At 39.9% G+C, this 26,633-nt stretch overlaps 1 protein-coding gene across 2 annotated transcripts in view; it reads right to left on the bottom strand.

The window, feature by feature from the left end:
* MAP2K1 (mitogen-activated protein kinase kinase 1) overlaps positions 1-26,633 on the bottom strand; it is a 100,629-nt gene that overhangs the window by 38,165 nt on the left and 35,831 nt on the right. Inside the window, exons 2-5 of one of the 2 annotated variants that reach the window (XM_072614654.1) lie at positions 22,984-23,194; positions 20,093-20,239; positions 12,609-12,686; positions 11,880-11,931 (exon numbers count right to left, since the gene is read on the bottom strand). In XM_072614654.1, the coding sequence (XP_072470755.1) occupies positions 11,880-11,931; positions 12,609-12,686; positions 20,093-20,239; positions 22,984-23,194 (488 nt within the window). The remainder of the gene's footprint in view (positions 1-11,879; positions 11,932-12,608; positions 12,687-20,092; positions 20,240-22,983; positions 23,195-26,633) is intronic. The other variant, XM_072614663.1, reaches the window with a different exon arrangement.

The raw sequence follows: 26,633 nt of genomic DNA, 5'->3' as shown, positions 1-26,633 counted from the left end.
TTGCTCCAAGAATGCTGGGTATAAACATAAAACTGCCAAAAAGGACAAGTATCCATAGTGGCGATTATTAGGCTGCTGGTATTCAGGACAAGATGGAAACTCACAACAGAGTGTGCTGCAAGAGGACAGGACCTGAAGACCCAAAGTTAAAATGGGGAACACATCTGTAGGAAGTGGGTGAGCTGCCAAATTAAAAAAACACTGGACTAGACAGTTATCTAATTAGCCAAGTGGTTCATAAAGACAAAAAAGAAAAAAGAAAATGATGTGAGAGATGCACAGCATTCAAGTAAATCTACAATCTGACCCCCCTTTGCCACTTCAAATTTTATCTCCCTTTACCCCGCCATATAAGCTTTCCCGACTGCCACTCCAGCCTAAGTGGAATAAAAATGACCATTCCTGACTCCACACTCTAAGGACCATGTTCTCCCTCTCCCCTCCACCTATCATTCATCTAAACCCTACTTAACCTTCAAGGTCCAATTCAAGTTCCATCTGCCCCAAGCCCCTTCCTTGTGAGATCCAGGTCACATTGTGAGCTCTCCTGAAAATGCCTGTAGATCTTATCCATATCACTTCTTTCCCTGTGTGTGCTGTCTATTCATGTGTGCATCTTTGTCTAGCTTGTCTCTATAAGAAGTCTGGAAAGGCTCTGGAGCACAGGGTTTGTGCCTTAAGCTACATGTTCACAGCATCTAGCATCTTCTCCCAACAGCAGATGTTCAGAGTAAACGTTTCTTCTGTTCAAGACTCTTCAATGACTCCCTATTGTATAGAAGAATTAAAGTATGACCTCCTTAACACGACACTCAAGGCCCTGCATAATCTGGTGACCACCTTACCTTCCTACCCTTATCTCTTATTTTTCTTCATTAGCCCTATGCTCCAGTTTTAAAGAAATCCCTTATATAAGTCCTATTCTGCTTCAATGCCTTTGTCCATTCTGTTCCTTTATCTGTAACACTCTCCCTGCTTCTACTTGTTAAATGACCATTTTAAAGCCCAACAAATGTCCCTTTCTCCATAAAGTCTTTCCCAAATCCCTGCAGTTGGTAATGGCCTTCACCTTCACCTAGCTTCTCCATCAGAATTCACTGTGTATGTGTTTTATTTTTCAGCAAAGTCATCTGACTTGGTGTCTCTTTTAACCAGTTCAACTATAAGCTCAATGAGGTGCAAGCTCAACTGCTTCACTGATTCCTGGTTCAGGACTGCAGACTTCTTTCCCAAGAAGGCTCCCATCCTCTTCTATCGGGGCAACTCTTTTACCACACTTGTTAGCATCAAATGAGACAGCAATTAATTTAAAGAGGAGAGAGAGAGAGAGAGAGAGAGAGAGAGAGAGAGAGAGAGAGAGAGTGTGTGTGAGAGAGAGAGAGAGAGAGAGAGAGAGGGAGAGAGAGAGAGAGAGGGAGAGAGAGGGAGAGAGAGGGAGAGAGAGGGAGAGAGAGGGAGAGAGAGGGAGAGAGAGGGAGAGAGAAGGTCTGCAGTATTGCAGCATTAACCCCATTTGGTATATTAGAGGAAACCACGGCCCAGAGAGATTAGCCACCCTCCCTGCCCCAGATCACACAGTGTGTGACATGTCTATGAAAGCTTTGATCCTTTCTTTTCTGCAGCCGATTCTCTGTACCATAAGACAGGACACTGAAGGGAGATGATGCACCAGCCTGAACGCTGCTTCTTGGTGCAGTTATTGCTTAGCTGCCATCCCCCAATAATAAGGCTTCCCACGCTGCTCACAACACAGCAGGCACACACTTTGCTGTAAGCACCTCCCACCAAGAAGAAACTCTAAATGTGCTTCCAAACCCAAAACCCACTCCTGCCACCTCAGTTTCTAATTAATTCAGTACCACTGAATCTCTTACTGCTACCTTCCATCTGACAGAAAAGCTCAGCACCATCTGGGCCCTGGGGTAGCCACTCTACCAATAACATAAGTATTTCCATCGCGTCCCAGTGGCAAGTAAAATGGAAGCCACATGTTGCATAATCATCAGGATGATAAAATTCTTAAGCTGACAACTTCCACTTACATCTGAACTTTTCATCAAGGTCAAACAGGGAACAGTGAGCTGTCTGCCACTATTCCAAATTTCATTTAGAAATAAAGATTTACACTACACAAAAGGGCAGAGTACACAGCTGGGCATCAAGGTAGCACAGTGGCTAGAGTGATAAGTCAGGAACTAAGAAGACCTAAATTCAAATCTGGCCCAGACATTTACCAGCTGTGGGATATTAGGCAAGTCACTTAACCTCTGTTTGTCTCGCTTCTTCATCTGTAAAATGGAGACAATAACAGCCCCTACCCCTGGTGGTTGTGAGGATCGAATGAGATAATATCTGTAAAGTGTTTAGCACAGCGCCTGGTACATAGTTGGTGCTATAAAAATTCCAACTATTACTACTACCACTACCAGTATTCCTACTTCTCTACTTCTTTAAGCCAAAAGGTATAGATACTCTTCCTAGAAGGCTTGGCCCCAGCCACCTAGAAGAAGGAAGGTCGCATGGTTTAGACCACTGATGTTTCCTCTCCTTTCCAAGTGAGGGCCACAGACAGGATAGATCTCTAACAGTACAAAGTGTCTGACAAGGTAATTTCCTGAGCCAGATATAGATTAGGTGAGATATGATAGAAGTAAGAAATTTTCCTTCCTAACCATACCCTTACTTCTAAAGAAGAGAAGTTTGCTTTACTTATTTTATTTTGGATTCCTTTTATCCCTCTCGGTTTGGCTGCTTGGCTTTCCCACATTACTAGCAGGGTTCCCATAGAAAAGCCTTTAAAAGCTTCAGTTTCCTCTTCTATAAAAATGTCCATTTACATTTTCACAGAGCTACTGTAAGATCAAAGGAAAGAGCAAGTGTGAAAACGTTTACATTTGCACGACCTCAATCTAGAAGACTTGGGACTATGACATTATGATAACCTTTAAAAAGATCTGAAGGACTTTCCACATAGAAAACAGCTTAGACTTGTTCTGACCATCACTAAAAAGCAGAACTACAAGCAAGGGAGAAAACTGGAGAAAGCAAGACTTTCTCTTAAATTAACATAAAAAAAACATCCAAATATGTGATGTAATCAAAACATCACTAGACCTGGAGGTCTGGGTTTGAATTCTAATTCTGACATTATGTGACCATAGGTAAATGGCTTCATCTTTCCAAGACTCAATTTCTTAATCTGTAAAATGAAACCAATACCTAACCTCAATAGAGTGGCTTTTGTTTTGAAAAAATTACTCTGCAAACCTTAAAATGCCACAGAAATTTGAAACATGATAGTTACTAAGGATGTCCAAAAATAAAATGGGGGGCTTCAGGTGGTAGCGTCTCACTGGGAGCTTTTAAGCAGAGACTGAAAGACCACCTGTCAGGAATAGTATAAGATAGGATACCTGTATGGAGTGAGAATTCTACGTATCCTATTTTTTAACTTACTAGGAAATCTCACTACTTAAGGAAAATGATGGAGTGCCACTCTCACTGACTTCCCAGATTGGTTGTTTGATGGAAGTTCATATCCCTTCATAACTCTAAGAGAGACTCACTCCTTTCAGCATCTTCCAGAACTGACCTTTGGCCTCTCTGGAGCGGCCATATCACTAACCTTTCACAGTTGACCATCGATGGGCCAGAGCTTTGAGACATACACTAACTAGGAATGACTCAGGACCTTGGCAGAGAGCCACTAGCGTCAATACTATCAATTTGCCTTCGAACTTCCCTATATTCCTGGGTAACATGAGTCTCACGATCTGAACGGAGTCTATTACATGAAGTTTTAAAAGACATAAATAAAGTTTGGGGAAGAAGAAAAGCTGCTCGGTTCTTTCCCTTCTTATCTGCACAAAAGGAAAAATAAGAAAGAAAATGGACTTTACTGGTGGCAGGGGACAAACCTACTGGCAGAAAGGAAGAGGATACAAGAACAAGCGCTCTGACAGGCTCTACTTTCACACTGACTCAAGTTTCCAGGAAACACCAGCTCGTTCTTTTATCTTTTCCTCAGTGACAGCATTGAGCAATATCTGCCCAGTACCAGAACCTCATTCCATTCTAACAATTCAGAAAAAAGATTTCCAATAAATGACTCTTCTGGGTAACATCCACAGGCAACTAGAATCTGCACACTGAGAGGCAGAAGTCTGTCCTCTAGCCACTCCCACCCAAGAGAGACAGACTATTTTCCTAAAGTTTTCCATAGCTCTGGACTGACACCAAACTACTCATCAGCAGACACCTGTTCAATGACTCTTCCGGCCCCTGAAACTGCTCTTGGTGCCAAGAAGTACCAAATTTACCAATGAGACCACAGAAGAGTTCATGGCAGGAGCACCAGTGGGGCTCAGCTGGGCAGGAGACGGATTGCTCTCAAATGCTATTTCTGAGGAGAAGCAGCAGGGTGGAACCAAACTAAGAGTTAGGAGTTCCACGTTCTCTGGCCAGCTCTATGAAGGACTCCCCCGTCATCCCAAGAAACCATCTAACCTTGCTGCATCCAAATCTCTTCACTGATGAGATGGGGATAATCATTCCTGATCAACGTCCATCAAAGGAATATTACACGTGAAAGTGCTTGGAACAGCATTAAATGATGTATAAATGAAGAGGATTACCATCATGTAACACATCCTCCCTCTACTTAATTCTCTCACTGTTAAAAGCATAATTAAGAATGTAATGGTGGCACAGGAGACCATGGTGCTGGACCTGGAGTCAAGGCCATGTGACCCTGGACAATGCCCTTAACCTCTGTCTCCCTCAATTTCCTTATCTGTCAAATGGTAATAATAACAGCACCTACCTTCTAGGATTGTTAAAAGGATAAAATGCGATAATATTTGTAATGTACTTTGCAAACCTTATGGTGGTACGTAAATGGTAGCTAGCTAAGAACGTAGAGCTAGAGAGTACGAGGCAATCAACAGATACTTGCCTTACAACAAAAATGAAAAGCTTAGTTTCTAAAAGTGCTAGAAAACAGGACAATGAAATATAGCATTCCCACAACTGAAAGGGTGGCTGGGTGGCACCATATTGCACAGAGTGCTGGGCCTGGAAAACTCTTCCTGAGTTCAAATCTCACCTCAGACATTTAATATCTGTGTGACCTTGGCCAAGTCACTTCACCCTATTTGCCTCAGTTTCCTCATCTGTAAAATGAGCTGGAGAAGGAAATGGCAAACCCATCCAGTACCTCTGCCAAGAAAACTCCAAATCGAGAGTCGAACATGACTGAAAACGACCAAAACGTACTGAAAAGCCACGCATCAAATCAAACAATGTTTTCTAGACAACCATTCAGTCTGAACACTTAGTTTTTTTCATTCTTTTTTAAAATTTTATCTATTTTTACTTTTTCAACATTAACGTTTATAAGATTTTGATTTCTAAATTTTTCTCCTTCTTCACCCCTCTTTCCCAAGACAGCAAGCAATCTGATGATACAGGTTATACATGTACAATCATATTAAATATATTTCCATATTAGTCATGTTGTGAAAGAAGAATCAGAACAAAAGAGAAAAGCCACAAGAAAGAAAAAGCAAAAAGTAAGTGAAAATAGTCTGGCTCCGTCTGCATTCAGACTCCACATTTCTTTCTCTGGATGTGAACCGCATTTTCCATCATGATTTTTTTGGAGTTGTCTTAGATCCTTGCATTGCTGAGAAGAGCTCAGTCTATCAAAGTTAATCACCACACAATGTTGCTGTTACTGTGTACAATGTTGCTATTACTGTTACAATGTTGCTGTTAGTATGTACAATGTTCTCCTGGTTCTGCTCACTTCATTCAGCATCAGTTCATGTACATCTTTCCAGCTTTCTCCAAAATCTTCCTGCTCATCATTTCTAATGGAACAAAAGTACTCCATTACATTCCTATACCACAACTTGCTCAGTCATTCCAAAGATGATGAAAAGCACCCTGAATACTCCTTTAGGCAAAGTCACCCTGAGCGCCAAGCATGTAATTAACAATAAAGAGTCGCAGATTAACTCCAAGCTGGCCACCTTTTCTGTGCTTTCTCAGGAAGTCCTGGGGGGTGATGAAGAGTGGGAGGCATAACATATGAAGGAGTGAAGGAGCTCCGGACTGAAAATCAGAAAACCTAGATGGCTCCCTAGAACATCCACTAGTCTACTACAAATATTATGGCCAGGATCCTGGGGATGGAGAGGCTGGCATTTGTTTGTTGCATAAAATAGACAGAATCGTGTAATAAAAGTTCATGGCTTCACATATAAGCCTATTTTTTCACTCTTCTTTCATACTGATTGCAGATTGCTGTTAAATCCATAAATCATCTTCTAGGTGACATGCAGCACAAGGATATATTCTCATGTGCTTCTGCAGCCTCTGGTTCTCTTAAGACCTTTTCACTTTTTACTAGAAGATTCTATGAAGAACAAATATCATAAAATATCCTATAGCAAAAATGAAAAGTTCTTGAGAGTCAAAGGCTGCAGAAGCATTTGATAATACAGGCCTGAGCTCCCTCACACTAAACGTTCTCTACTACTTCTTCTAAACTTCTTCTTGGTTTCCATGGGAAGGACTGTAGTGGTGGTCGGAATGGCATGAAAGCAGCTAGCATAGCACTCTGCATTTGAAAAGGGTTTTGTTTTGCTTTGTAGAGCTGGCTGGCTTTTTTTCTGATGAATAATTTTGAGTTTTCAGAAATGCATCTTAGTAGCTCAGTTTGGGATTGACAAATACAGCTAAACCATATGCACAAACTCTAAACCAGCCACAGCAATTCCAATAGCTAAGCCTGAATATGACAGAAACCAATCAATATCTGGTCAGAATTTCCATGGACTGGGGAAGAACACATGTACAACACTCCTCATGTTTCCTTTTCTCTTTCTCCCTTTTTTCCGTAAGTGCCATGGAGAAATAACTCTCTGGATCTCAGATTTCTAGGCTGAAATCAAGGACATCTAAGGTCCCTTCCAGTTCTATATATATGATCCTGTGATCCCAGACCTGGAATCCCCATCCCCCGTGAGCTAGGATCTAACTTTTGCACCAAGAGCTAAAGTCTGAGAGAAGCCACAAACTCAACAAGAATATTACACAAAAGCAAGGGACAAAAGGTTTAGAACACAAATCTTATGAGTCAGGTCTAACATAGGTGGCCTTCAATTAAGCAGAAAATCTAAGGTACGCTATTAACTGAGACAGTAAGAGTCACCACAATTCAAGGATCTTGACTGATACTGTGGGGAGGCAGTTGGGAAATTGGGGAAATAGCAGTCACCACTATTCAAATTTTTTCCCCCATGAACAGTGGTTTCATTCTACTGAGCCATAGCATTTTTGAGTTGTTTTTTGGTGTTCTTTTTTCTGTGTGGTACTGTATTTTTATTTCTCCCTAGTTACATGTAAAAACAATTTCTAACACTCATTTTTAAAACTCTGAGTCCTAAATTCTCTTCCCTTCCTCTCCCCGCATCCACCCTGACAGCAAGCAGTTCCATGTAGGCTGTACATGTGCAGTCATGCAAAACATGTCCAAAAGCATGATGTTGTGAAAGAAAAAAAAGACAAAAAAACCCCCAAACTCCAGAAAAATAAAGTTTTAAAAGTGTGCTTCAATCTGTATTCTGATACATGGGGATGGGCAGTATCCTTCATCACAAGTCCTTCAGAGCTATCTTAGATCATTGCATTGCTGAGAACAGCGAAGTCATTCACAGCTGGGCATCCTACAATACTGCTGTTACTGCGTACACAGTACATTTCATTTTGCCTCAGCCCATGCGAGTCTTTCCAGGTTTTTCTGAGAGCGTCCTGCTCATCATTTCTTACAGCACAACAGTATTCCATCATAACCACATGCCACTACTCACTCAACTGTTGTTCCTCAACTGATGTGCATCCCCTCAATTTCTAATTCTTCCCCCCCCAAAATGAGCTGCTATAAATATTTTTGCACATATAGATCCTTTTGCTTTTTTATCTCTTTTGAGATACAGAACTAGTAACAGTATTGATAGGTCAAAGAGTATGCTTGGTTTTATAGCCCTTTGGGCATAGCTCCAAATTGCTCTACAGAATGGTTAAATCAGTTCACAATTCTACCCCCAGTGCATTAATGTCTCATTTTCCCACATCTCCTCCAATGCCAATCTAATAGGTATGTGGTAGTACCTTAGAATTTTTTTAATTTGCATTTCTCCAGTCAATAGTGAGACAGAGTATTTTTTTCATATGGCTATATATACCTTTGATTACTTCATCTGAAAACTGATCATACCTTTTCATCATTTATCAACTGGGAAATAGCTCTTATCACAAATTATCAGAAAAACTTGTTTCAAAATTTTTTTCAGCTACTACTGCTAACTGTATTTCCCTCCATTCTATCTACCCCCTCATCTTTATTCTAATCTCTCTCCTTTCACCCTGTTCCTCCTCAAAAGTGTTTTGCTTCTGATTCCACCCTCCCCCAATCTGCCCTGCCTTCTGTCGCCTCCCATCCCCTTTCTCTTATATCCTTCTCCTCCTACTTTCCTGTAAGGTAAGATAGATTTCTACACCCAACTAATTGTGTATGTCATTCACAATTTGAGCCAATTCTGATGAGAGTAAGGTTTGCTCACTCCCCTTCACCTCCTTCCTCCTTCCCCTCCACCATTTTGCTTTTATAAGAGATAATTTACCCCATTCTACGTCTCCCTTGGAAAGGACCTTTTGAAGTCATCTAGTAAAATCTTCTCCAAATCAAGGCCCAAATCTCCAACAAGTGGCCACTAGGTAGCCTCATAAAAACTCTAGCAGTAGAAATTCCACCGAGTCCTGAGGTAGCTCATTCTACTGCCGTTCAGCTCCAACTGTCAGGAAGTTTTCCTTTACATTAGCCTTCAATTGGCCTCACTAAATTTCTTTAGGCTTTTGGTTCTACCTTTAGGATGAAATAAACCTAATCTTCTTTTCCTTGTGAAAAACCTTCAGTTGCCTTGCTGGCTACTCATGGGCCACACAAAATTCTCTCTTCTATAGATCGGACAACAGCAGCTCCTTTAAGCAGTTCTCAGTGACATTTCTAATCTTCTGGCCATCTCTGTCGACTTCCTCTGAAATCACTTATGATGTCCTTCCTAAAACCCACACTGAAGACTTTTAATACAAAAGTGTCCTTTTGTTCAGTCAGTCACAGCTCAAGTCATATTTAGTGTCACCTCAGGGACAGAATCTGGAAGTTATTTATTTGCTTATAACTATTTTTCTCTAGATTTCAAGTACTTGAAGACTTGCTATTACCCTCTTTGCCTTTATGCTATAAAGCATGGTCTTCAAAGTGAGGGTTTCACCATGACACCAAAAAGACCAACTAATCAGAGGGAAAGATCAGGCACATCCCACCAGACATAATGGCCAATCATGTGTGGATCTGTCTCCAACACAACTATACCACCCCCTTTATCATCCATCATCCACCCTGGCCCCTGCCACTGCAAGCCTCTATTGTCCGTCTACCTCTGATGCTGGCCATACACTGAGGCATAGCTAAAAAGGCTAAACTGCCCATCGCCATCCCACTCCTGCATCATCTCTTACATGCCACAAGAGGCCCTCATGTAGGCAGGTGCCACACTACTAGGCAGGGGCCAGTGAGGAAATCTCCTCCTCTTTTTATTCTTCAGTGGAGAAGACTGACTAGCATGGGATGGGCAGGCATGGATGGATTGGTCTACACGGCAGATCTCGTTAGATTATTAGATTTCCCTCCAATTCACCTATTTCAGTGGAAGACTCCACCTCCCTCACAAGCTTCCATATCCTTAATTTTCTACTTATCTTTGACTGCCCCCCCAAATGAAACTGCTTTTCAAAAGCAGCAATGCTTTTAACTGCCAAATCTGATGGCCTTTTCTCCGTCCCCCACTTCTTGACCTGCCTGCAGCATCTGACTCTGTGGAGCATGGTGGCCCTTACTGGATGCTTTTTTTTGGCATTCATTTTTAAAATTTTTGAGTTCTAAGCCAGCCCCTCCCCCACTCATTGAGAAGGCAAGTAACATGACAATTTATTACCCATGTGAATATTTCCTTATTAGATGGATCCTCTTTCCTCTCTGAGTTGCTAAAAAACAATGTCTAAGTGTGTCACCTACGAATATTTTTATATGTACACTTAAAAATTAGAAACAGAATTTTCCATATCTTTCAAACAAAGAGTTGCAATTGTACACTACATGTATATAATTTATAAACAAGTAAATATACAAATACCAAGGCGTCCACGCTACAACTGTTTGCTGATAGGGGCGTGTAGTCAAAAAAGTTTTAGGGACTAGAGTTTAGATTCTGGAGGGCAAAAGTAGGGCTAAGGGACTATAAGGAGAGAAGGCAGAATTTCATTCAATCGAAGACCATTCTAACCATGAGAAACCTCTTCATCCTGGAAAATCACTTCAGCCCTAGGATGCACACCTCAGGAGCCCCTCCCTTGGAATTCGATGGCTCCTGTACTTAAGGAGTGTGCCCAGAGCAAGAACTGCAACCAGACTTCCCCACTTTGGAATGTAAGTTCCCTGAGGGTGGCCACTGTCTTTTTTTTTTTTTGGCTTGTATTTGTATTCCTAGGGTTTAGCATAGTGCCTGGATCACACAGTATTATTGACTGACCAATAAAGGAATGCATGAATGAATTTATGAAATGTTTCCTATATGCAAAGTACTGAGCCTGGGATACAAAATGAAGAGTAAGACATCCTCGGCCTTCAAGGAGGCCACACTGTAATGGGAAAGATAACGTATGTGGGAAGTTTCAGCTGCAAATCAAATAATAAGACCCTTTGGTCCTGACAGTAAAATGGTTGCACTAATACAGATAAATAAATAAAACCATAACCATTTCTGATGATGAATCGCTTGAGAGAGCCAAGGACTTTGGGACGGACAGCCTCACTACAATAGTTGAGTTCCTTGCCTCAGTTTCTCTGTCAAGAAGAAGCTGGATAACCATTTGCCAGGGGAAGCTATACAGGCTAGTCAGTTTTACAAAGGCTCTGAGCTAAATGAATTCCTAGGACCTTTCCAACACTAAGATTCTACAATTTTTCTTTCTGGAAAAGTGATACTATCAAACAAATTGAGACAGAGTTTGAGGGGAGAGAAAAATGAGGCTCAGCCTAATCAGACACAAGTAAAATGGCATTAACATCCCCAAAAGGACTGGAATTCCAGGCTTCCTTGCTTCATCTCAGAAAAACCAGTACTTGCACATAATTAATATTTTATCTTCTGCACATGAAAATGCCACTAACCTTGTCCCAGCATCACGTGTTCTGTGAATCCTTCTTTTTCATTCAATAGGAAGTATCTACCTGTCCTAAGGCACACATGTTCTACTTCTCCCTTGTCCTCGTTATGACCTGTGGCATGCATTTGCAAGACAGCTGGCTGTAGGAAAAACAGTCTAGTCCATGGAGCAGGACAAAGCTAACTGGATGACACACAGACTGAACCTATAACTCTGGCCTCCTTTCTGAGCCACATACTGGGATCTGTTTCCCAAGCAATATATTGTGATATTGACATGTGGCAATATCCCAGGTTTCCTCAATGCTTTTCCACTAGAGAAAGAAGATAAGGGCAGTTAAGTGTTTATAAGTATGCAACACTGCTAGAGATAGAAGGATGGCTAAATACAAGCATGCCTCCCTACCACTCCTTCCTGTTCCATGAAGTTTACAGGTATCAATGACTAAAAAAGGTTACAATGTATTTATTCACTCTAACAAACTGTCCTAAGGACTCACAGAAAAATAACAAGTTACATTTTAAGACGAAATATTTTAAGACATTTTTTGACTAGAAACAATGTATTTTTCAAGAAATAAGCCTTACCTCTGTGCATTATCTTATGCTTCTCCCTCAGATATGTAAGACCCTTTATTACCTAGTAAAGAAGAAATATGGATATTTATGTTGAAAAGTCAAATAAGCACAAAAATCTACAAATATAAGTTCAATATCATTAAGTTTAAACAGTCCAAGAGATGTTACCCAGCAATACAGCATTAAGCAAAAATGATAAACAAGGAAAGAGGGTAAGGGAAAAGGTTTGAGGGTTTGCTGGGTATGAGGTGTATGATGATATCCCAGTAGAGATATCAAGCAAGAAGCTAGGAATATCAGACTTGGGAGAGAAAGTAAGGATGGAGATATACATTTGGGAGTCAACTGAACTGAGGTAATAATTAAGGCATGGGAAGAGATGAATACACCAAGAAAGAAAGAGTACAAAAAACACATTCTCTCTTGTCCTAAAAGTATGGTCAGACTAAAAAGAATTTCTGTCAGTTATCTTCAGAAAGAGAATTCACTTTTATTCTCAACACACGCAGTTTAAAAAAGGGAAAGTCACATAGGAATAGACACACAAACACACATACACACGTGCACGCACACACACACAGAAAAAAAAACAGAGAAAGAGACATAGACATTCATTATGGCAACTAGCAGTATCAACGATAAGCGTTACAAAGTCTTCTTTCTTCACCTGAACTCCTACTTCCTTCCTTGCCTTTATTAGCTACCTCAAACAAAATTTCAAGGAAGACAAATACTTACAGCAATGCTAACTTTCCCCAAGATCTGCTCAGGAATCCTTCCAGCCTTCTTAAGAACCTGGTCCAAAGATCCTCCATCCTAAGAAGAAAATGGTAAGTGTTTAACGATTTGTTTCCAACTGTTTCGGACAAGTTGAAGGAAATGCAAAGCAAACGTTCCTTTTAGAGGAAGACAAATGTCCTTTTGTTCTTTCCAGCTGATCAGACAACCGACAAAACGTACTAAGTGATAAATGGGTCAGGTGCTATCGATAGAGAAATGTGTACGAAACTATCTCCTTATTCGAGACTGTCTCTTGTCACCAACTTACCTTCTAGTTAAGGATGTAAGACACACACATGAAAAATTAAACAATGCAAGATTTAAACAGATTAAGACAATAATAAAAGACTTCATGAATCAGCGATGATAAACCTAGTGAATTCCAAATAATGACCATTTCCAAAATGATCTGAGAAACAGACACAATTCTTAAAGATGACAACATTTTCCTAAAGCTGCAGTGTGATCACTGAGTTAGAAATTATCATTAATAACTGAACCCCCACTATACATATGGGGCATCATGCTAAATACCAGGCTTACAATAAAGTACAGCAGTTCCATTCCGGAGATCTAAATCTTCAAGGTCCCATGCCTGTAAGAGCTTATGGTGTTTCCATGCAACAAAGAGGTCTTAAAATTAGATTACTGATTATGAAGATAGTTAAAATTATCAGATCAGCATGCCATAGGATGTCAGATCTCAATAGTCTCTAAGGCCAGATTTATCAATAGAAACTGAACATGACTAGTCAAGTTAGTCAGCAGGCTGGGCTCCTGTTCAATCATGTTCAGGGCTTAGCAGGAGCAAGTTAACACTCAGTAAAGTGAGGCCATAGAAGGAAGCCATGATACAAAAACCCCAAATAAATCCAAACACTGTTACTTGGTACTTTTGTACTTAACTATGAATGAAGATTGGTCTGAGGCTCTAGGAATGTTCTTTTTATCCATTGATTTATAATGTCATCAGAATAGGCACTTCCTCCCCAAGTTCATATTACATACAACTCACCCATGCCTTCTCATTTATTCTATGCAATATTTGTCCACATCCTTCTGCATTCACCCAACACAGTCTTCACAAAGTCTTTTAATATTTCTTGGACATCACTGCAACACTATGTCTACCCATCTATACATTCCTCATTAGGACTGTCTTTTACGCTTATATTAATGCACAAATCAAGAAATATTGCACTTTTCAAACAAAATGATTAGGTCACACTGTGATGTGACAGGATGCAGAGCATCCACCTTTGCTATCTTAATCCAACTTCTCAATGCCTCTTGTTCCTCAATGCAAGTATTAGGGATGAATACGCTACATTAAACTGATTAAAACTAGTAGCCTAAATAGAGATGGCCCAGATTATTCTTTAAGCTTCGAAGCCACAGGTTACCCACCCCTGCTTTAAGCAAAGAAGTAAATCAAAGAAGAGATAAAACAAAATAAAAGCAAACAATAAAAAAACACTAAATCAATGAATAAACCAGGAGTTGATTTCCTGACATAAACTGCTAATCTGATTTTCTTTAAAAGATGGAAAACCAGAATGCTATTCTCAGAAATTTTTTAAAGAATTCACAAATAAAGAAAAAGTAAAGGAAATTATCAGAAATTATTTTGCCCAGTTATATGTCAACAAAATAGAAAATTCAGGTGAAATGGATAACTACTTTAAAAAAAATAATAAAATACCCAGATTGGTAGAAAAAGAAACAGAAAATTATTTAAGCAATCATTTATTAAGCACCTACTATGTGCTAGGCACTGGAGATAGTATACCAAGAATGAAACAGTCCCTAATGACAAGTGGCTTACATTTGAATAGGAAAGACAACGTGTACAGATAAAAAGATATAGAATAATTATGAAGTGACTAAATACAAATAGATACAAGTAATTAAGCATTAATACAAGATAGTAGCAGAATATCAAATAAACTCATAGAAATCATCAGTTTTTCTGTATACTAACAATAAAACCCAGCAGGAAGAAAAATTACATTCATAATCATCCTAAATATCTAAAATATTTGGAAATCTATCTACCATGACACATTCAAAAGTTACAAAATATAAGTACAAAATACTCTTTACAGAAATAAAGACAAACCTAAATAATTGAAGAAATACTAATTGTTTGTGGATTTTGTTGGTCAGTCCTTTTCAATCCTGTCTGAAACCCCATTAGGGGTTTTGTGGCAAAGACACAAGAGTAGTTTTTCATTTCCTTCTCCAGCTCATTTGACAGATGAAGAATCTGAAGCAAACAGAGTTAAGTGACTTTTTAGCTAATGAATGTCTGGGTCCAGATTTGAACTTAGGAAGATAAGTCTTTCTGACTCTAAGCCCAGTACCCTATCCCTCTGCACCCCTTAGGACAGGGTGAGCCAATATATTTAAAAAAATAACAAATTAATTTACTTATTCAATGCCATACCAAACTAATAAAGGATAACTTTACAGAGCTAGAAAAAAATATAATAATGTAGAGGAAATAAATGTCAAGAATCTCAGGGGAAATAACAATAACAAAAAAAATTGGAAGTAAAGGAGTTTAGTAGTATCAGAATCTCAAACTATACTACAAAGTTGTAATAATCAAAACTTCTCTTGGTATTGACTAAAAATAAAGAAAAGTTGATCAATGGAATAGATCAGGTATACACGCTATAGAAGTACAGCAACATAGTGCTTAATAAACCTAAAGACCCTGGTAAGGACTGGAGACCTGCCAGTCAGACAGAGCTTTGGGCCGACATCTCATACCACATACCACAACAAACTCGAAATGGATATGTGATCTGGGCATAAAAAGTCACATCTCAAACAAACAGAAAAATCCGAGGAGATATTTCACGGGACAGCCAAACAAGCGATAGAGAACACAAGATACCAAATGGATAATTCTGATTACAATGAACTGAAAAAACTTCTGTGCAAACAAAACGACACAAGTAAAATTAGAAGAGGAAAAAATGAACTGGGAAAAAATATTTGCAGCAAGTTTCTCCAATAAAGGCCTCATTTCCACGATACAGAGACAACAGATTCAAATATATGACAACAAAAGTGAATCCCCAAAAATAAATGGTCAAATGGTATGCAAACAATTTTCTAAAAAATGTGTGCTATCCATTTTTTGTGGTGGCAAAGACCTGGAAACTGAGGGGATGCCCATCAACTGGGGATGTAACAGAATACTATTGTGCTACAAGAAATGACGAGAAGGATGATTTCAGAAAAACCTGGAAAAATGACATGAACTGCTGCTGAGCAAAGCGAGCAGAAGCAGGAGAGCACTGCACACAGTGATAGCCACACTGCGCAAAGATCAATTGTGGGAGACTGAGCTCTTCTCAGCAATACAGTGATCCAAGGTAATTCCCAAAGACTCGCGCTATGCACATGTGGAGAGTCTGAGTGCACATGGAAACCCTCTTCTCACTTTTTTTTCTGTTTTTTTCCTTGTGATTTTTCCCTTTTATTCTGATTCTTTATTCACAACATGACTAATGTGAAAATATGTTTACCATGACTGTACATGGATAAGGTCTTAGGGAAGGCAGAGGGGAGGGCGGGAGAAAACTTTGGAACTCAAAGTCTTATAAAAATGAATGTTGAAAACTATCCCTGTAATTGGAAAAAAAAATACTACTAAGTGGGGGGGAAAAAAGAAATGTAAAGTATCAATAGCCATATAAAAATGCTCCAAATAATTAATAATAAAAATAAATGCAAATTTAAACAAATCTGAAATCCCATTTCACATCCACTAGACTGACAATGATGACAAAAACAGAATGACCATGGACACAAGGTAAGGTCATTGTTGTTCACTAAATTGTGCATATCCTTTGACCCAGTGATAACAGTGCTCAGTTTATATCCCAAAGATCAAAGACAAAAAAAAAAGCAGCCATGTGCACAGAAATATTTATAACAGTACCATTTAGTGTAGCAAAGAAATGGAAATAATTAGGGGCAAGGTCTGAATAAATCAGGGCATATAAATGTAACAGGATATTATTGGGCCCATAAGAAAGAAAGGAATGGGTTGAGTTCAAAGAATCCTGGGAAGATTTGTATGAACATAGAGTGAAACAAATAGAAGCAAGAGAATAATTTATACAGTAATTTACAATGCCAACAAACCACAGAGACTTAAGAATACTAATTAACGAAGACATCAGTCTTCATTACAGACTGAAGAAGTGTGATGAATGCAAACTGCAGAATGGGACATATTTTTGGATGTACAGAATTGCTTCGTTTTCATATGCTTATCTGATATAAGAAGGGTTTACAAGGCTTTTCTATTTTGGGAAAAGGCGTGAAAAATTGGAGGTAGGAGGGAGCAAATTATATAGGTGTCTGTTATGTAGAGAATAACAAAAAATAAAAAGTATTTTTAAAAATCAAAAAGGTATCTGGCGTTCTTTCCTTTAACTCTTTTCTGGACGAAAAACAGAAATAATGCAGTGTCAGAAAAGGAAGGAAGAGAGGGAGGAGGGAAGAAACAAATACTAACTATGTGTTAGGCACTGTGCTAAGTGCTTTACAAACATTATCTCATTTGATTCTCTCCACATCCCAGGGAGATAGGTGCTATCGTTATCCCCACTTGACAATTGAGAGGATTTAAACTTCAGTCTTCCTCACTCCAGATGCAGCGTCCCATCCACTTGGCCATTGAGCCACCACTAAAAGAAATGGCTCAAAGTGAAAAGGTTACAATGTCGTAACAAAGTCAAAAGAAAGATCTGTTGGATAAGTCACGCTGAGAACCAGAACTATCCTAACCTCTCCACCTTTCCAATTCTATATCACTGTTGCTAGGGGCTTTGCTGAGTTAGAATAAAGCTTCCTAAATTGTGCTTATTTTTAGCGGCTAATTATAATCTAAGTTAATAGTGCCTTTGTGAAAGTTTTCTATAAAAGCAGCAAATGCTTTTTGAAAATATTAGTTCAAAAATTCTTACAATAGAACTATCCACTTATCTGATGAGTTCCAGTTTCACCACCTGAACAAGACTGTAGCACTGAAAGATGCCCTTAGCCAAGTTCTAACCCAGAAGTTATCTGTTCCTTTTTCCAAAAACTCAGACTGGAAAGTCATCGCAACTCCCTTCTGAGATAAATCAACCATGTTTCTCCCCACAAAACTTTTCTTTGAATTCCCTTCTAGGATGGAGGTGACCAGAGATTACCCACAAGGCATTATTCCTGACAGTCTCAAGAAAAGGCATAAGGACAAATATCTCATGTATTCGTGAAAAACCCCTGGTTGCCTCAGATCACTCAACTACTTCCCAGGACTGCTGTGAGGATCAAACGAGATAATTGTAAAGCTCTTTTATCAATGCTAGCTATTACGTCCAGATGTTAGGATCTCAACAAAGCCTCCAATGACTGATTTCCCAATATTAAAAAAAAAACTAACTTCAGTGAGGAGTCACAAAAGAAGGTACAACTAGACTGTAAGTTCTGCAACAGCAGGGATGAAATCTCATTCAATCTCATTCAGGTAGCTAGGAACAGTAGAAAGAGAAGGAAACATGGCATCTAAAATCATCCCTGGGCAAAAAACCCTGTTTGCTTCCATTTCTCATTTGTAAAATGATCTGGAGAAGGAAATAATAAACCACTCCAGAATCTTTGACAAGAAAATACCAAATCGGGTCACAAAGAGTCAGAGAAAGACTGAAAAATAACTGAACGACAAACCCTGGGCAACTGAATCACAACCTCTCTTAGTCTTAGTTTCCTCATCTGTAAAATGGAAATAAAAACCATACCCACCTCTCATAGGACTGCTGAGAACCAAATGAGATATTATATGTAAATCTCTTTGCAAACCTCAAAGCTCTACAAAATATGGTTAAGTTTTTTGTGTCACATAGGCCTAAAGAATGACTTTTTATCAGAAGTTTTTTAAATGCATGAAATAAAATACATAAGATTAAAAATAAAACTAATTATATTGAAATTAAGTTATCAAAATATTTTTAACAGGTTCCTGGACCCTAGGTCGAGAACACCCACTCTACCTAAACATTAAGCACCATGATTATCATTATCATCTCATGCTTCATTGTCTCCTCTCTGGCATCTAGCCCAGTAACAGAGTACGTTAGAATTGGGAATTAGTCTTTTTCGATGTTGGTTCACCAGACTGTTACCTCATTAGTTTTTTTTGTTGTCTTGGACTACACAGAAACAGGAAGTTGTTTTATCTCCTGTATGTAGTCATGCTGAGTACCAGAGAAAATGGCCAGTTTGGTATCTCGCTGGTTAGGTGATCCAGGAATTTCCCTCTCATTGATCTTTAACTCATCAATATCCTTCCTAAAATGTAGCTGCCCCAACTAATACACCACATATGGGCTGAGCAAGGTGACTCTTAGAACCAGAATAATCAAGCTGAATTCTCTCATTTTATACAAGAGAGGACTGAAGACCAGAGGCCTGGCTGGCTCCAAATCCCTGCTCAGTCCACACATCTTCCATCTTCCTGGCAGCACCTAAAGGGAAGGGAGGTTGCTCTTGCCTTTCCTGTCCCTGGCTCAAGATCATCACCTTCCTTTCCACTTCCGTTTCTAGGTCCTCATTTACTATTCACATATTTGCATCCAAATTTTACATGCCAGGGTTAGAGATTTTGTTACCAACAAAAAGTGCATAAGGAAACAAAGGGACAAGAAATGATTCTCACTCCCTCTACCATTTCAAGGAAAGGCTAAGGTCAAGCTAAATCATAAAAAAATCATCATTTCATGTTACTAAAACAGAAGTGTGCTTCCATGCCTCCCAAAAAGGACTGCTTTACTGCAGGGGGAGGCAGCCTGGGCAACAACTACTGAACTAAGGATCTTTTTCCACAGAAAATTTCTTCTCTCCTGGATAAGCAAGAGGGAGTATTCTGAATAACCTGTAGACACACAGAAAATGCTTCCAGAATCTACATTCCATATGGCACCAACAAAAGCTGACAGATGTCTGGAAGAATCCATACAGAACATCTTGATCATTTAAAATAATGGGAGAATTAAGAAAAAAACAAACACCAAAACTATAAAACTGGCCAGAGAGGATCTTTCCATATCCTAGTGGGATCACAGACTTCTTCCCCCAGGTCAGTGCGAGCCCATGGAACTTCAGAAATATAATGAAGAGGGGAATGGAGATACTCTGCAAAATAGAAAAGGAGCCAAAAACTATTTAATGCTGATTCTCCCAAGTATTTCATTCATCATGTCAATATTTCCCCTAAATAACAAGTTATTTGCTGAGAGAAAAAGAGAGCAAACGAGAGGACACTAATGAGAATCTTCCATCTCTTACCGATGGCCAGAGCAATGACATAGATAGTGGCAGAGCCTAGCACCACCCTGTGCCAGTGATCTAGCTAGAGTTGGCCTACTGGTCTCACCTACCATGTGCTCCATGCAGATACTGATCTCCCCATCGCTGTAAAAGGCCCCATAAAACCCTACAATATATGGAGAGTTGCACTCGTGCAGGACTTGCAGCTCCCGTATAATCTGGTTCCGAATTGCTGGCTTGATCTCCAGGTGGATGAGCTGTTAAAAACAAGAATGACAACTTGAAATCACCTTCCTAACTGCTGAAGCTTTTGATAGGAAGGAAATTTTAAAAAAGAAAAAAAAGAAAAAGGCAAGTTTTCCTAAGCATGTTCCACCCACCCAAAGCACCAAATACTGAAGCACAGAAAGCCAAGGCCTGTGTTTGTGACTAAATGAACCATAACTAAAGGAATGCAGGCTGCGCTACCACATTCTGAGGACCTGGGCAGAGATGGAGATGGGGATGGGGGAGCAGCAAAGGGGCTGAAGGACCTCCCCTGGGAGAAACAGGAAACTGGAAGGGTTTATTCGCTGCAGCTAGAGAATGGTTCACTGGTTCTTATGAGGGAAGGGGAATGGGGAACCTCCCAATAGGTTCAAGCTACCTGGGGTTTCCCCTTGGACTGATGATTTTGTTAGGATTTGTTAGAGGCCACACAGTGACTTTACTCTGAACTACAGAAAATGCAAGAACCACCTAACTGCCTCACCAAACTTTCTTTGCTTTAAAAATTCAAAAGCATATGCCAAATCCACTCAATAGACAGTCATTCAACAAATATTTGCTGAGAACCTACTATGCGTGACATGCTGGTAGGCATACAGTGAGGAGGAAACTAAAGAAATACAGTTCCTGCCTTCCAGTCACTTTCAGTGGAGCTACAGAGACAAAACACATACACATGAAACAGTTAATCACACACTATCTCTTACTATTAGTTAACTATCAAATGAATGGAAAAGATAGCAAGTATTATAGAATTTCACAGAACGGAAATAATGTGGGCTGAAGCAGTCTGAGAAGGCTTCCTGAAGGAGGCTGAGATTTACCTCAACCTTCTAAGATGGGTAAGATTTGAACAGATTTAGGGAATGATGTGACTAACTGCAGAAAGGCAGTAAGTAATAAGCATGGTATATTCGGAAGATAGTGAAAAGACTGGCCTAGCTGGAGCAGAGGGTGTGCTGGGGAGCAGTGAGAGATATGAGTGGCTAGTAAAAATGGGGCCAAACTCTGAGGTACCACCTCACACCTCTCCGACTGACTAATATGACAGAAAAGGAAAATGATGAAAGTTGGAGAAGATGTGGAAAAATTGAAACACTAATGCATTGTTGGTGGAGTTGTGAACTGATCTTTCTGGAGAGCAATTTGGAACTACACCCAAAGGGCTATAAAACTGTGCATACCCTTTGACCCAGCAATACCATTACTAAGTCTGTTTCCTAAAGAGATCATAAAAATAGGGAAAGGACTCACATGTACAAAAATATTTATAGCAGCTCTTTTTCTGGAGGCCAAGAATTGGAAATTTAGGGGATGGAATGGTGGAACAAGTTGTAGCATAGGAATGTAATGGAATATTATTTTACATGAGTAGGATGATTTCAGAAAAACCTGGAAAGATTTACATGAACTGATGCTGAGTGAAGTAAGCAGAACCAGGAGAGCATTGTACACAGTAACAGCCACAATGTGCGATGATCAACTGTGATAGACTTTGCTCTTCTCAGAAATACAATGATCCAAGACAACTCCAAAAGACTCATGGTAGAAAATGCCATCCACATCCAGAGAAAGAACTACGGAGTCTGAATGCAGATGGAAGCAGACTATTCTCACTTGTTTTTGTTTTTTCTTTCTTGTGGTTTGTTCCCTTTTGTTCTGATTCTTCTTTCACAACATGACTAATGTGGAAATATATTTAATATGATTGTACATGTATAACTTACATCAGATTGTTTGCTGTCTTGGATAAGGGGGGGGTGGAGAGAGAAAAATTTGGAAATCACAAGCTTATAAAAGTGAACGTGTAATTGGAAAAAAATACTATTAAGTGGGGGAAAAAATGGGGCCATATTAGTAAGGATCTCAAATACCAAGCAAAGGAATATGGGCTTCATTCTGGAGAAAATGAGGGACCCACTGGATGGTTAGTTTTTTTATATATTTTTGTATGTATTAAGTATATGAATTTTAGTTAGGTTTGTGGATTTTACATCTGTATTTCTAGAATATTAATATGATCATAATGCACAAGATGTTTGGAAGGGACTTCTACAATGGGCAATAGCAACTTAACATAATGAAATTCACCTGTCACAGTAAATAGACTGCTAGCCCACAAAAGTAGAAAGAGAGCAAAGAATTGACCTAATTTGATTTATCAAAATACATATTAAGCATATATGCAAAACTACATTCTAGGCCAGGGGTGGGCAACCTGTGGCCTTGAGGCCACATGTGGCTCTCTAGGTGACCCTTTGACAGAACCTAAATGTGAATCCAAAGCCACACTAGGCTGCAGGCTGCCCACCCCTCTACGCACTTGCTCATGTTGTTGTTGTTAACACCAGAGCCATGACTAAAAATTCAGGTACCCTAACTCCTAACCTAGTGTGTTTTACATTAGAATCCCTCCCCCTCAATACTGTTATCAAAGTTTTCAGGAAGATCAAAGGTGTATGGAATGACCTGGGATGTGGCGCCAGCCAGATCTCTGGGCTTAAGTCCCCTAATGTACAAAAGTTAGTCAGGACAAGTTTCCTGCCCATACAGAGCCGAGTAGGGGGAAATGACACATACAGCTATTGTGTATTTTGTATTATTGTTACATGCATAAAAGAAGTGCTGAAGTGTTATATGAAGTCCAGTTTGGGGGGAGGGAGGTTTCACGGAGGGATGACAAGCTGAGTGAGAATCTTTAAGTGCCTCTGGCTCAGGGAGCCACAAAGCTCACCTTCCTGGCCATGATTAGGCCAGAGGGTTTGTGGGAAACTTTGAACACCACACCACCATTCCCAGCTCCCAGTTCACTGATCTTCTCAAAGTCATCATCCTTCAGCTCGCCCACTTTCTGTTTCTGAGTGAGAAAAGCCTCCAGACGCTTGCGCTGCTGTTCATCGAGTTCTAATTCCTCCAGCTTCTTCTGCAGTGCCTCGAGGTTAGTCCTGTCCCAAAAGAAGAGACAGACACACACACACACAATGAGAATTCTCCCAGTGGGACAGCCCATTAGCTTTTCTGGGAAATAAACTGAAATGAACAAGGGGCCACCTCTTCTCTTAGGCCGGGACAACAGCAAAGGAAAAAGACCTGGCCTTGGAGTCGGGAAACTTAGGTTCTACTCTAATCTCTGCTACTATGTGACCTTAGATAAATCATTTCAACCCTAGGAGTTCTGTGAAACTAGGAGATGGGATTAAATGATCCCTAAGACGACATTCAGCTCTAACATATTAGGATTCTAGGAGTTGTTAAGGCTGAAGGCAATGCCTGGGACCAAATAAAAGCACTGGACAAAATGATAGATGCTTTATTCTTAGGAAGGTAAAAACAATGTTGATTTTATTACTTCCCACTCTGGGTCCCCAAGGGAGGAGGAGGGAGTGTGGTCGAACAAACTCCAATGGATTACACACAGAATCAGCCTAGGGTCTTTTACCTTGTGTCTAGGATATATGTGAGTATATGTGTTCCATTTCTTTTTCAGACCCTACCCACAAAAGAAGACTGTCACAATGTTCTGAAAAACTCATCAAACACAGAATGAATCTCACTAGCTGTGTGATAGCCACTTTGGAAACCTCAGCAGGGCCACCTAGGAAGTCCACTTTCATAGGCAGCTGTTGAAAGAGATGCTCAAAACAACTGGTAAATGGAAAAACAAAACAACACCAGCAACAGCCAGGTGAGAAAGAGATTAGGAATTACTTGCAAAGAAAGCAACTGTTCATATAAAAAGTTAGAAACAGAACTCCCAGAGAGTTCTTGGTGCTGACATACTGCGGATATACATAAATAATGACGCAGAGCAGTTCAGATTCACACGTTAGGATATTGTACCAACTCCCTACTTGGCTTGTCTGACAAGGAGCAATGAATCCTAATGTAATCATTTTTCTGCCTCAGAACATTTGCAGAAATGAGGGGAGAGTGACTACACTACTGTCAGGTAGAAAAGGCTCAGCCCCCACTGTGGGTGGGGCCCTCCCTGCTCTCCTCCATGCCCGCCTTCACATCATTCCTCTGAATAGCTGAGACAGACAGGGGTTTCTATCAGAACTTTTATCCATGGCTCTGGTATTCACTTCAACACCTCAAACAAGTCGTTCTCTTCCTGGAACCTGCTTATCTGTCAAAAACCTGGGGGGTTCTTTGGTCCATTCTAATTCTATGATTTCTAGATCACTGAACCTCTCTAAGGCTGTTTCTTCATCTGTAAAATGATATTCCCTCACAGAGATATTATGAGAAGCAGGTAAGAAAAGAGATAGACATCACTCTGAAAAGGTAAAAGCATTTTTTTACATTAATGTAAAGGTACACTATCATCAGTACTAGATACTGAAGCTCTTGAATGATGAATATATCTGAACACTGTAAAATCCAATCCAGGAATAGTTACATTTTCCAAATAAGAAAAAAACAAAAACACAACACTCCCTGAATAAGAAAGTATCTGTAATAAAATGGTCTTTGAGGGCCTTCTATCCAAGTAACCCCAATAGCTACCTGGTTTCAACTCTCCCTCCACCCTCCCTTCCCTACCCCAAATACCTGACAAATCAACTCGGTAGCTGTCCCCCCCACTCTCATTAGCCCTCAGGTTCCTAAACGGCCCACTGTTCTAGCTGAAATGGACATGTAAGTCAGAAAAGAGAAAACGTACAGTAACATCCTCCCATTCTCATTCATTCTCTCCGCCTTCCGCCTTCCACCTCCCCCTCTACCCCACTGCACACCCACATATACCTCCTCTTCAGAGAACAGCTGTGACCAGTTCTATCATGTTCACCACAAGACAGATAAAATAGACCATTGTTAGCAAGAATTATGCACGTGCCTGCCTTGCAGTAAACACAGTTCACTGAGATACAAGAAAATTACATGCTTAAACTAGAAGACTGGGGAAAAAACTCAAGAGCTGTCATTTGTGCTGTGAAAACACCAAAGGCAAAGTGAAACAAATGGAAAAAGGAGGATCCTATGAACATGAACACTTCTGTCTTCTGTCTCATCCACCTGCTAAGCCTGAATACTCCATATCATCTATAATCTTTCATTTACAGCTCAAAAGATTAACTAGGGAAATAACATACAAAGAATGTCAGCCATGGAAGTGATCTTCAAATGCAATCCCTTCATTTTACAAAAGAAACTGAGGCCCAGAAAGGAAATGGCCTGCCCAAGGTCACAGTTAATTGTATAGCTGGAACTCTCAGAACTCAGTTCTACTGATTCTCAGCCCAGAGCTCCTTCTGCCACACCCCAATGCCATCTCCAATTGATGGACTACACAGAGTTCTCAAAAGTTAGTCAAATAAATGGCTGAAGTAGAAATGGAAATGAATGTGTTAATAATTAACGGAACAAGCACAACAATGGTGCCTTCCAACCCCACTAACCACAAATGGGCCCTGGCTACTTGGTAAATGTTGCCCAGCTGGTGCAAATACAAACCATCCCTTTTCTGGGGCCTAGTGGTAATCTACCATTAGTATGGAGAATCTTAATTGCTTGGAGGAAAAGACAGATGCAGAGAGGTTCAAGAATAATCACAGAAAAAGAAAAAAGTTAAGGCTGGAAGAATCCTTAGAGATCACCTAGTCCAGGGCTTCTGAAATTTTTTCTACCCATGACCCCTTCAGTGCTTCTTAAACTTCTTATTTTATAAAGCAGGACACTGAGATCCAGAAAGGCAAAAGACTTGCCCAATATAATAACCAGTTACTTACTGGCAGATTCAATACTAGTCAGTCAGCTCCCCAGTCCAGCACTAGTTACAAAAGTGAAGCTACAAAGTAGGAAAGTAAGTGGCAGCTGATATTTTAAGCAAAGAGGTCCTACCCATCTCTTCTCAAATAACATTACATAAATGTTCATCTCCTCTGATGACACATTAGGCCAGGTCTGGAGTTAACTTTCGGGAACTAGGTATGTCCCTGAACCTGCCAACAACAGGGACTAATACCTAGTCACTTTATACAGTCACAGAGTAGCTAAAATCAAGTATGACTATCCTTTCCAGGCATTACATTTCATCCTGAATGGATGGCTCAGTTCCACAAATTCCAGAGGAAAAGTTTTCATCTTTATACTTCTCATCAGTCCCAGAGGCAGGTTTAAGAGCTGTTTTCAGGAACAGTGACAGTGATGCTTTTGTGAGCACCTACACACCTGTCAACTTGGAGGAGAAAAGTGGGAGGCCAGAAGCATGATTTGCATGAGCAACCACTGTCAAAGAATCATGCAAAAAAAGAAAAGCAGGTAGCAAAGTAGACTCAATTGGGAGAGAAAGCAGCTGTGCTAAAGCAAGGTGAATAAACATCTTTCCACAGACATGTTAAAGAGGGAGAAAGTATAGACTGGTAGAAAGAGCACAAAAAG

This window comes from Notamacropus eugenii, chromosome 1 (assembly GCF_028372415.1).
Source record: "Notamacropus eugenii isolate mMacEug1 chromosome 1, mMacEug1.pri_v2, whole genome shotgun sequence".
NCBI lineage: Eukaryota > Metazoa > Chordata > Mammalia > Diprotodontia > Macropodidae > Notamacropus > Notamacropus eugenii.
The sequence above is the reverse complement of the archived record's forward strand: the minus strand, read 5'-3'. Positions and strand labels throughout refer to the sequence as shown.